Below are 11,177 nucleotides of genomic sequence, written 5' to 3'. Positions count from 1 at the left end.
TCATTAAGGAAGATATTGAACAAAACCGGCCCTAGGACTGACCCTTGGGGCACTCGCTGGATACCGGCTGATAGCTAGACATGGAGCCATTGATTACTACCCTATACTTAACTCGAGTTCCACAGGATGACTGTGCACTGAGTGAAGAAGAACTTCCTTTTATTTGTTTTAAACCTGCTGCCCATTAATTTCATTTGGTGGCCCCTAGTTCTTATATTATGGGAACAAGTAAATAACTTTTCCTCATTCACTTTCTCCACACCACTCATGATTTTATATACCTCTATCAGATCCCCCCTTAGTCTCCTCTTTTCCAAGCTGAGAAGTCCGAGCCTCTTTAATCTCTCCTCATATGGGACCCGTTCCAAACCCCTAATCATTTTAGTTGCCCTTTTCTGAACCTTTTCTAATGCCAGGATATCTTTTTTGAGATGGTTCCGAACATCCCGTTTGCTTTTTTGACTGCCGCTGCACATTGTGTGGACGTCTTCAGAGAACTATCCACGATGACTCCAAGATCTTTCTCCTGATTAGTTGTAGCTAAATTAGCCCCCCATCATAGTGTATGTATAGTTGGGGTTATGCTGCCTGTTGATATTTGTGTACTGCTTTTGGAGCCTCTCAGGCTGAAAGGTGCGTGATGAAATGTAACTGTTAGGAAATATTCTTCTGCCAGGAGCAAAGCAGGGAACTGCCGCGTCCTAGGACTTCAAGGCAAGGTGAGGGCCATGCCAACTCTGCTCGCTGACCCCCAGCGGCCCCGATTGACTGTGCCAATTAAAGGAAACTTGTAGACGTGAACTTATGTCTCGCCATGTTTGGAATAAGCACCAAGGAGCAAATGATTCCTTCTTCGCTGACCTCACATCCTCGACCCTGGATTATTAGCAGTGCTAGTTGGTGTGAAAAGCAATGCCTTGTATTTTTTAAGGGAAATGAGTGACGATGGTGGTGGCATGTCTAAGTAGTTGTGGCAGGCGCTATATATACAGGCATCCTGGGAGAAGCAAAGACAAAACCTGGAGGGCTTTCCTGAGCCCACTCAAGAGCGAAGCAGGGTCAGCAGCAGCCACCATGTCTCAGAACGCGCTCGCCATCTGCCTCTTGTGGCTCCTGGGTCTCTCCTCGGCCTGTTACATCCAGAACTGCCCCATCGGAGGAAAGCGATCGGTCTTGGACATGGATGTCAGAAAGGTACGTGATGCTTTCCTTACCGTCAGGTTGTTACAGTGAATCTGGGTAAAGACTCCTCACTGACAGCCTGTAAGCGTGACGGTCCCAAGCTGCCCTGATACTGCGCCAAAGCCCTCAACTCCCACCCAAAAGGATCACGTCCAGGGCGTGAAAGGAGAGATTGCTGGCAAGGGACTGAGCTGTGCCAGCTGCGATGGCAGCTGTCTAAACCCTAGCAACTAGACACGCGTATGTTTTGATACCCTGATCAACACCATGCGTAGCTAGACTCTGGCTCACCAACTTCCTTCACATAGCTGTGGTGTGAATTTTGTAAAGCTCTGAACAAGCATTAACTAACATTCATTACCAAGTCTCTCTTTTCCTTCCCTTCTCCTGTCCCCCATTCCAACTGTCTCTGTGTTCAATGTTCAGCCAATTAGGAAAGCATAGATTATAGTGTATGCCAAACTCATGGGCAATAGAGAAGTGCATCTTGTGATTGTCAGGACTTCATTCAGTCTCTTTAAATAATATATTACTGATGCAGCTAAAGCTGAAAGTATGTTTAAAAAACAGTGGAACACATGCACGAGCCCCATTGCAGATGAGCAGTAAGCAGCCAGACTTTTCAGCCTTGGTCTTGTGGTTAAAGCACTGGAGACTGAGAGGGAGGCCGGAGATCTGGATTCAATTCCCAGCTCTGCTACAGACACCCTGTGTGATCTTGGGCAAGTCCTTTAATCTCTCTGTGCCTTAGTTCCCCATCTGTACACTGGGGATAATAATCTTTCCTTTAGCTGTCTTGTCTCTGTAAAGTGTAAACCCTCTGGGGCTGGCTTTATGTGCATGTGTACGGCACCCGGCCCAATCGGGTCCCATTTCAATCAGGTTCTCCAGGCCCTATTGTACTGCAGTTATCAGTCCAGCTGTACTGAGGACATCAGAAGTCTAATTTGGTGGTGAATTGTAAATACTGTTACCAGTGTAGCTGTCTATATCAGATTGCCTTATAGGCAGGACTGGGAGCAGCCTCTATTTTGAAGGTTGTTCAATACTTCCCCATATAGGTCTGTATTTTCAGTTCCTTATAACTTTGCCAAACTTCAACTGCTTGGCTTGAAATGTACTGTGCTGGGTGTCTGCCTCAGCTTGAATTGTCTTTTGAAAGGTTCAGCTAAAATATCTTGTGGCACCTTAGAGACTAACCAATTTATTTGAGCATAAGCTTTCGTGAGCTACAGCTCACTTCATTGGATGAGCTGTAGCTCACGAAAGCTTATGCTCAAATAAATTGGTTAGTCGCTAAGGTGCCACAAGTACTCGTTTTCTTTTTGCGAATACAGACTAACACGGCTGTTACTCTGAAACCTAAAATATCTTGGCCACTTCCAAGAATAAGATGTGGGGGGGGAGCATACACTGACTGTTTTGCCCATATTAAAAAACAAATTCGTACATCTGTTTTGTTGAGCCGCTCTAGCATCCCCCTTCTTTGGAGACGGGACCTGAAATTTGGGAGTGGGGTCGCCCTGGTATCAGGGATGTGCCTTTTGCCAGCCCCATGGAATAAAGCACTCAAATCTTGGCCACGTTACAAGCCTCTGTACTTACTTAATAGAGAGGTGTTAGAGTTTGGCAGCTAAATTCTCTGAAGATTCCAGCTGCACTGAGCATGTGCCAGCCCCTCACAGGTGCTACATGGGACTGGCTGTGTATGACCCATTCCCACAGAATGACTGAGCATGCTCCAGCCCGGGACTACTGGGGCTGAGCAGGCCTTTCCCTGCAATTGTGTTCCCAGTTGCTGTGGGCAGGCGGGTGGGGAGAGGGCACTGTGATGCCAGGCACCAGAGCTAACAGCAGAGAAGATTCGCTCCTGTGCTCTCAGCAACCCGCCAGTGGGTGCCCATGCAGCTTGGAAGAAAAGGAAGAAGCTGCCTGACTCAGATGCAGAGGGGACGAGAACTGGATTGGGGCAGTGGCAGAGGGACTAGCCTGGAGCAAGGAGCCTTGAGGGGGCCGAGCGCACATGCTAACAGGCTCATGCTGAAACACAGAGAAAAACACCACAGGGATGCAGGCAAATAGTCTGCGTCGCGTGTCAGGAATGCTGGCCGGCGGGAGGTGGCCAGCCAAGAAATAGCTGTGATAGACGAGCAGCAGGCCGCTGGCCAGTTACCGCGCGCTGGCTTTGGGAGAAGAGCAAGGTGGGCCACATAAGGGGCAGTCGCTGGCTGAGACGAGTTTTCAGTGCTCTGCTACATGTTCCTCCAGCAGCCTGTCCATTCTTGGGGCACAGGCACAGTCGGGACTGGGGGAGAAAAGGCCTGCAGCCTTTCCAAACCTATGCCACAATGTTAAGAGCTATTTTGCTTCGGAGGAACATTTTACTGATAATCTTCTGAGTCAGTCTGTACAGCTATAATGTGTATCCTGTACACATGAGAGGAGATATCATCCCTAGTATCAGCTACACTGGGGGACAGGGGGGCAAAGGGAATGAATCCAATCATACTCCCTGTAACGCCATTTAATCAAATGGTTCTGAGGGAGGCAAAATCTTCTGGAGCAATATTTCCCTAAGGCGGGAGGCCACTGCATAAGAGATGCTGGTTAGGGCCACAATTTGGGTGAGGAGGGAATACGTTTGCACTGGTTAGATTCGAGAAAGCTACCCAGCGATTACTGACGTATTAAAATAAGACGTAATTCTGCTCTCTGTTGAACCCGTGCAACTGTAGCCAATGAGGCTGGGACAGTGCAACTAAAAGCAAAGTCCGGGGGTGGGGGTGAGGTCTGTATTTGTTCATGTGACCTGCAATTTGTTCTGTTTTTCAAAGCATCCCTTTTCCTAGCCAATGAACTCCTAGGTCAAATGTTAGGATCTGGCTGCTTTCAAGTGGGTAGGGCTGCCAGGAGTTTTAACCCTGAACTGATACACAAAGGCACCAGTGTTTGGTAGAACCCACAGCAATAACTGCTCCACTGCCCGCCTCGCGTCATTGATCTTCAGGCAAAACTTGGGGACTTTCACATAAAAATCATCATCTAGCAGGGCCTAGGAAAGCTGTTAGCGCAGCTAAACACTGTGCTTAATTAAAGAAATACACAGCAGAATACACTAGGAGACCCAGCCCAGCAAGCGGTGCGGAGTTCTCTAAATAGGAGTCACATGCCAAGTATCAAACACTACTGTGGTCAGCGGAGTTACACCCTGGATTAGTTTAGCCCAATTTGCTCAAGATGGTCTCACCTGTTTATTAAAGGGGCACCGTCTAACGCAATGTTTCCAAACAATTCCCTCCCTGGGCTAGCAACTAACAGCGTCAATTATTTAACAATCACAAAACAAAATGATCCTTTATCCCTCCCACGCCCAGGTTGTATTTGCTTCCCCCTCCCCGCCACGCACACCCCCGAGCTAGAAAAGTGACACCTGCACTAGTCAATTTCAGTTTGGGGTGCTGCTAGTTATTTTCACTCCATGTCTCCGCTGAAGTGGGTTTTAAATTTATTTGGGCATAAGCTTTCATGGGTTGTTAGTCTCTATGGTGCCACAGGGACGCCTAGTTATTTTCTAGTCGGTTTCACTTTCTGGGGATGTGAGCCCAGGTTAGTGTGGTTGGGCTTCTGACCCCTCCTAAGAACATATCATTTCCCACCACATCCAGTTCCACAGAGAGATCCCATGAGAAGATTTCGCTTTCTAATAAGGTTTCTAATACCAGTTGAAAAACTAGAACTGAAGCGCTAGGCCTGAGCAGAGCATACAGGGGCTCCTTAAATACTGGCAGATGATGGCAGAAAGACACCATCCTAAGGGCTCAATGGACTGAGCGCAGTGGCAGTCTTTCCAATGGGCTTTGAATCAGGACCCAAGCAACTAGGGTTGCTGTTTTCCCCGTTAACCAGCCTTTGGGTTTCTCTCTCCCACCAGTGCATCCCCTGTGGGCCTAGGAACAAAGGCCACTGCTTCGGCCCTAGCATCTGCTGCGGAGCGGAGATGGGATGCTACTTCGGTACTTCAGAAACCCTGCGATGTCAAGAAGAGAATTACCTGCCAACACCCTGCGAGTCTGGCAGGAAGCCATGCGGGCCCAGTGGTGGGACCTGCGCAGCCCCTGGGATCTGCTGTAACAACGGTAAGAGAGCACTTGCTTAGCTTGGACTTTAACCATAGCTCCATATGAACTAGAGCACAATCCCTCCCACACCCACAATTTATGGCTGTTAAAGTAACACTTCCTATCTATTCTCAATACTCCCATGCACTTTTAACAGAGGGAAAACGGGCCTTGTGATTAAGAGATTGGGGGGGGGGGGGACAGGAGATGGAGCTTAGTAGATATGAGCTTTACCCTGCCTCTGCTACAGACTCCCTGAGAGACCCTGGGCCAGTTGCTTAACCACTTCGTGCCTCAGTTTCCCCATCAGTAAAGTCGGGATCATTATACTTTCAGCCTCACAGCTACATTGACTGATGTTTGGAAAGCGCTTGGAGATCTCTGGACGGCACACAGTGGCACCGTTACCTCAGTACTGGTGCATGCACAAGTGGCAAGAGTTCTGCAAAGGCCGTGGGCCATTATCTACTGCTCAGGCCATAGTAATTGTGGACAGAGAAGTGGGGAAGTTAATATGGGTGGCAGACCAGCCAGTTTCCTCCTTTCCCAGAGGAGAGAAATCTCAATTAGCCTGGTCATTGCCTTCATTGCCGCAGGCAAAGTTAGCAGCAGCATCACATCAGGCCAAACCCCATGCACAGAAGCGAAACTCACCCAGCAGGAATAGTTTATAATAGCTTTCCCTTTGCAGGAAAGGCACCACACACACATCCTAGGCCAGACTCTCAGACATGTCTCTTGGTATAGTACCATCGTCTTCCATGGAGCTACACGCATTTACATCAGCTGAGGATCTGCCCTAAGGTGTTATCCAGCAGAGCTATATGTAACTCCAGTGGCCAAATTCATGCAGCATTTCCTTTTACATGCTTTTGTTTCTCTGCAGAGGGCTGCATGGTGGACTCGGCCTGTGACCAAGAATCGCCGTTTTCCTAGACCACCCACTATACAGAAGGGATGAAGCCACATGATTTGCCATCTACAAGGCTTTGCAAGACCAAAAGCCAGTCCAATAGGATGCATTAATCCTGACCGTGCTGCACCTCGACAGTCATTTAAATGACATCCCCAGCTAGAAATAAAACTTGTACCAAAAAAATCCTGATATTTCTTTTTTTGCCCCCGGCTTTGTAACAAACTCAACAGCTTTGCTGTCTGCTTAGCTGGGAATCACATCCCCCCTCTGGACAGGAGACGCTGCTTCTTGGTACAGCCTGGATGAGGGAGGGGAGGAATGTAGGTGATTTACCTAAGCAGGCAGTTAAGGACCAGGACAGGGGGTTTTGTGATGCTTTCCAGCGGTCCCCAGGATTGGGAGGCACCATGCTACCACCTGCCCTTAGCATGAGGGAGCCTTGTCTGTGCCTGCCTGGGGTCAGCTCCCTGACACCTCTGGGAACACAAACACTCCCCTCCAGGCCTACGCAGGCTCCACTGCCACCCCTCAAGCCCTCTGAGCGTACCCTAGAGTATCCAGTCCATGGTCCACTGGACACTCGGAGCATTCAGAGCCACTGCTCCCAAAGCAGCTGTATTCCCCAGCTCTACCTCAGATCACTGCTCCGCTGGACGCACAGTGCTGAGATATGTTTATAGAGAAAACAAGCAAAAGTTTACTTAGCAAGTGCGGAGATTCGAGGGATAGCACGAAGCAACACTGGAAACAAATGGCTACGTGTCAAATAAAATTCCAACATGCATTTTAGACCCTAGACTTAAGTAACAAGATAATCTCCTGTCTAATGCAGTATTAGTCACCAGTGCTTTACAGCCAGGCCTGGCTGGGATCCCTCTTTCATGAGACATAACACGGTGTCAGCTTGCCGCCTTTGGTGAAAGGATCCAGGGTGCATCTTGGCACCTCCGGTGATATCCCCACAAGCCATCGGCCTTATTTGTAAACTGTATGCCCCCTGCTGGTTGATTTTTCATGTACACCTCTTTCTTCTTGACTGCACAATCTCTTGATTAGCATTTGGTTCAGCGTGCAACTAGGCGCCCATTACAAAGCATACAATATGCAATACCCACAGGACCAGAGAGAGCGGTAAACTCCTAGCCTTTAAGAACATAACTGTTAGTATAGATACATAAAGCCTTAAATATTATCCATATGTACATTTTGCAACGATGACGACGACTAGTGGGCTGCTGGCTTACGACAGCCACCTTCCGTACCACCCTTTGGTGCACTAACATGTATATACCTGGCCCAGGGGATACCTGACAGCCCATAGGCACCTCCTGTGCCCTCTGTCAGTTGGCATCAAGCCGTCCCTGGGTCACAGTTTTATCCAGCACCCGAGGGAGGTTCTCTGAAAAGTAAGGTCAGTGCATGCTGAGAACCTGGAAAGCCACACTAGGAATTAAGAGCATGGGGAATTGTATGTGTGCTCAGAGCAAAGGCCCTGCCACCCAGATGCTCTAGGTGCTATCCCAAGAGGAGGGATGTGGGACTGAGGAGGTAATGCTAGAAAAGAGAGCAGAGAAAAAGAAGGCAATATTGTGCAGCTGTTAAAGAGTAATCAGAGGAAACATAACTATGAAGGATTTCGAAGCACCTAATGGCAGCATATGCACTGAAAAGCAAAGTCCTCTTTTTAACCTGCTGGGTAGATAGTTCAGTAGGTAATAAGAACATAAGAACGGCCACACTGGGTCAGACCAAAGGTCCATCTAGCCCAGTCTCCTGTCTTCCGACAGTGGCCAATGCCAGGTATCCCAGAGGGAATGAACAGAACAGGTAATCATCAAGGGATCCAGCCCGTCACCCATTCCCAGCTTCTGGCAAACAGAGGCTAGGGACATCTTCACCTATCCATCCTGGCTAATAGCCATTGATGGACCTATCCTCCAGGAATTTATCTAGTTCAGCGGTTCTCAAACTGTGGGTCGCAACCCCCTTTTAATGGGGTCGCCAGGGCTGGCTTACACTTGCTGGGGTTCGGGGCTGAAGCCCGAGCCCTGGTGCCAAAGCCTGAGGTGTTCAGCCCTGGGTGGCAGGGCTCAGGTTACAGGCCCCCCAGGCTGGGGCTGAAACCCTTGGGCTTCAGCTTTGACCCCTTCCCTGCCCAGGGCAGTGAGAATCAGATGGACTCAGGCTTCAGTCCCCACTCCTGGAGTCGTATAGTAATTTTTGTTGTCAGAAGGAGGTCGCGGTGCAATGATGTTTGAGAACCCCTGACCTAGTTCTGTTTTGAACTCTGTCATGTGTTAAAAGATGCCTTGGGGGGGGGGGGGGGGGGACCACACAGAAGAATTTAAACAAGGCAGAGTATTGGAAGCCCAAAGGAGGCCCCTTCAATCAGAACAGAACCTTGGTCATTCACAGCTCTCTGAACAACTCACTCAGTAACTGTCACAACAAAGCTAGAACAGGTCAGGAACCAGAATCTCCATTCTGTGAGAAGCTCCAACATTTAAAAAAAAACAAAACACAACTTCATTCAGATTTGGAACAGAGAGCCAAAAATTTCTACAAATGAATTTCTGAACTTTTGCATTGATAGCATCAAAACGTTTTGTCTTGACTTTTATATTATCCAATCTATTTGTTATACAGATTAAATAATGTAATATTAAACTTTTACTATATTAAAACCTAAACAAATTAAAATTAAATGCTTCCACTATTTGTCAAATATTGATTGAAATCTCCATCTTCCCAGTCATTTATGTTGTATAGAAAGGTTCTACCATGCAATTTAAAAGGAAGTGTTTTGATCAGGGACTTCATGGCACGTGGGGGATGGAGTGCCCCAATAATAATAAGACCATGAATGTTTGGAAGAAATGCCGGCTCAATAAAACCTCCAGACCAAGAATCTGCTCATGAACCCCACATAAAGAATCCATGACCTAAAGGATTTAGAGACCACCAGTGATGTGCTCTGTGCTCCTCACAGACAAACACATTTCCCTGCATCAAGCAAGCAAATTCAGCCATGATCAAGTTTGCCAGCGACACCAAATCCAGGAGGACAAATCCATATGAGGACTGAATCAAACCATGACAGCCAGCAGGGATTAGAAACGTGAGCAAAGCATGATTCAGTACTTACAAATCCTAACGCCACCTAGTGGAAACGAACAACAGAATCAGAGGACAGCTGTCTGGCAAGTAAATATGAGAAAGATCTAGGGTGAGAACAAGTGTGTAAGCGTCAAGTTTGATCTCATTACAAGGGCACAGTTAAGAGTGCTTGTACATCTCAACTGTGTGTTTCCATAGTTTCAAACATGTGGATTTCTCTTAACAGGTTTGACCTTAACTCTGAATTGCCCTGGTTTTTAATCTTTTTTCCTCACATTTTTATTACAACAAAACTTCTTGTAAAGATTTTCGCAGATAAGTGCTCTCAACCTTAAGTGGAGTTTAATAAAGATTTTTGTCTAGAAGGAGGGTTAGTTAAGGGGTAATCAGAGGAAGTAGCACTATGAGAACAGAAAGAAATTAACCAAAAAGGATTTATGCTGTAAATCAGTAACAGATCTCCTGATATCTTTTGGCCACAGGGTAGTTTTCCCCAAGGAATCAGAGAAATGTAGCACAGAAAGGGACGTAAAGAGCTCATCTAGTCCAGCTCCCTCTGCTGAGGCTGGATCAAGTAAACCTAGACCATTCCTGACAAGTGTTTGTCCAACCTCTTCTTAAAAATCTCCAATGGGGATTCCTCAACCTCCTGTGGAAGCCTGTTCCTGCACTTAACTATCCTCATAGAAAGTTTTTCCTAATATCTAACCTAAATCTCCTTTGCTGTAGATGAAGCTCATTACTTCTTGTCCTACTTTCAGCGGACATGGAGAAAAATACAACACCATCCTCTTTATAAGAACCCTTAACATATTTGAAGACTTTTCAGGTCCCCACTCAGTCTTCTCTCTCCAGTTTGTCCACATCTTTCTTGAAGCGTGGTGCCCAAAACTGAACACAGTACTCCAGCTAAGCCCTCACCAGTGCCACATAGATCAGGACAATTACTTCCCATGTGTTACATACAAAACTCCTATTAATGCACTCCAGAATTATAGTAGCCTTTTTTGCAACTGCATCACATTGTTGACTCTCATTCATTTTGCGGTCTACTATAACCCTTCCAGATCCTTTTCTGTAGAACTACCACCTATGGTTATTCTCCATTTTGTAATTGTGCATTTGCTTTTTCCTTCCTAAGTGCAAATACTTTACACTTGTCTTTGCTGAATTTCATCTTGTTGATTTCAGACCAATTCTCCCATATATCAAGGCCCTTTTGAATTCTAATTCTGTCCTTCAAAGTGCTTGCAACCCTCAAACTTGGCATCATCTACAAATTTTATAAGCATTCTCTCCACTCCATTATTGAAGTCACGAATGAAAATATGGAATAGTGCCAACCCAAGACAGACTCCTGCAGGACCCTACTAGGTAAGGCCTCCTAGTTTGACAGCTAATCATTGATATTTGCTCTTCGAGTAAGTCTTTCAACCAGTTATGCAACCACCTCATAGTCAATTTCATCCACACCATATTTCCCTAGTTTGCTTATGACAATATCACATTGCTCTGTCTCAAAAGCCTGACTAAAATCAAGAGGTTTAACATCTACAGCTTCCCCCCATCCATTAGGTCAGTAATCCTGTTAAAGAAGGAAATTAGGTTGGAACGTTTAGAAAACATATTAAGAAAGTGATAGAAGGCCCATGACTAAGCATCCAGTGATGGAAAAAACCTACCGGAGCACAAATCCTTGGAATATTTTTCAGGGAATAATCTTGAACTGGCAAAGGCTTGACTGTGCACTCGGACACTGCAGTGATGGAAGCTATATAAGCTCATAGATATATTCAACTAATACTTCTGAACTACTGTGCCTAAGAAATTAAGAACTACAGTGC

General features: G+C 46.6%; 1 protein-coding gene across 1 annotated transcript; it reads left to right on the top strand.

Annotated features, from left to right (window-relative positions):
• Positions 1-1,027: 1,027 nt before the first annotated feature.
• LOC140910044 (neurophysin 1-like) lies at positions 1,028-6,399 on the top strand. Its single transcript, XM_073340156.1, has 3 exons — positions 1,028-1,194; positions 5,114-5,318; positions 6,187-6,399. The coding sequence occupies exons 1-3, from the start codon at positions 1,075-1,077 to the stop codon at positions 6,234-6,236; spliced, it is 375 nt and encodes a 124-aa protein (XP_073196257.1). The 5' UTR covers positions 1,028-1,074; the 3' UTR covers positions 6,237-6,399.
• Positions 6,400-11,177: the final 4,778 nt, after the last annotated feature.

This window comes from Lepidochelys kempii, chromosome 4, assembly GCF_965140265.1.
Source record: "Lepidochelys kempii isolate rLepKem1 chromosome 4, rLepKem1.hap2, whole genome shotgun sequence".
Classification (NCBI taxonomy): domain Eukaryota; kingdom Metazoa; phylum Chordata; order Testudines; family Cheloniidae; genus Lepidochelys; species Lepidochelys kempii.
This window is presented reverse-complemented; position numbering and strand designations above follow the sequence as displayed.

Coding starts and splice junctions, on each gene's coding strand:
- LOC140910044 (XM_073340156.1), top strand. CDS start 1,075: ATGTCTCAGAACGCGCTCGCCATCTGCCTCTTGTGGCTCCTGGGTCTC. Junction 1,195..5,113: donor TGGACATGGATGTCAGAAAG/GTACGTGATGCT, acceptor CTCTCCCACCAG/TGCATCCCCTGTGGGCCTAG. Junction 5,319..6,186: donor TGGGATCTGCTGTAACAACG/GTAAGAGAGCAC, acceptor GTTTCTCTGCAG/AGGGCTGCATGGTGGACTCG.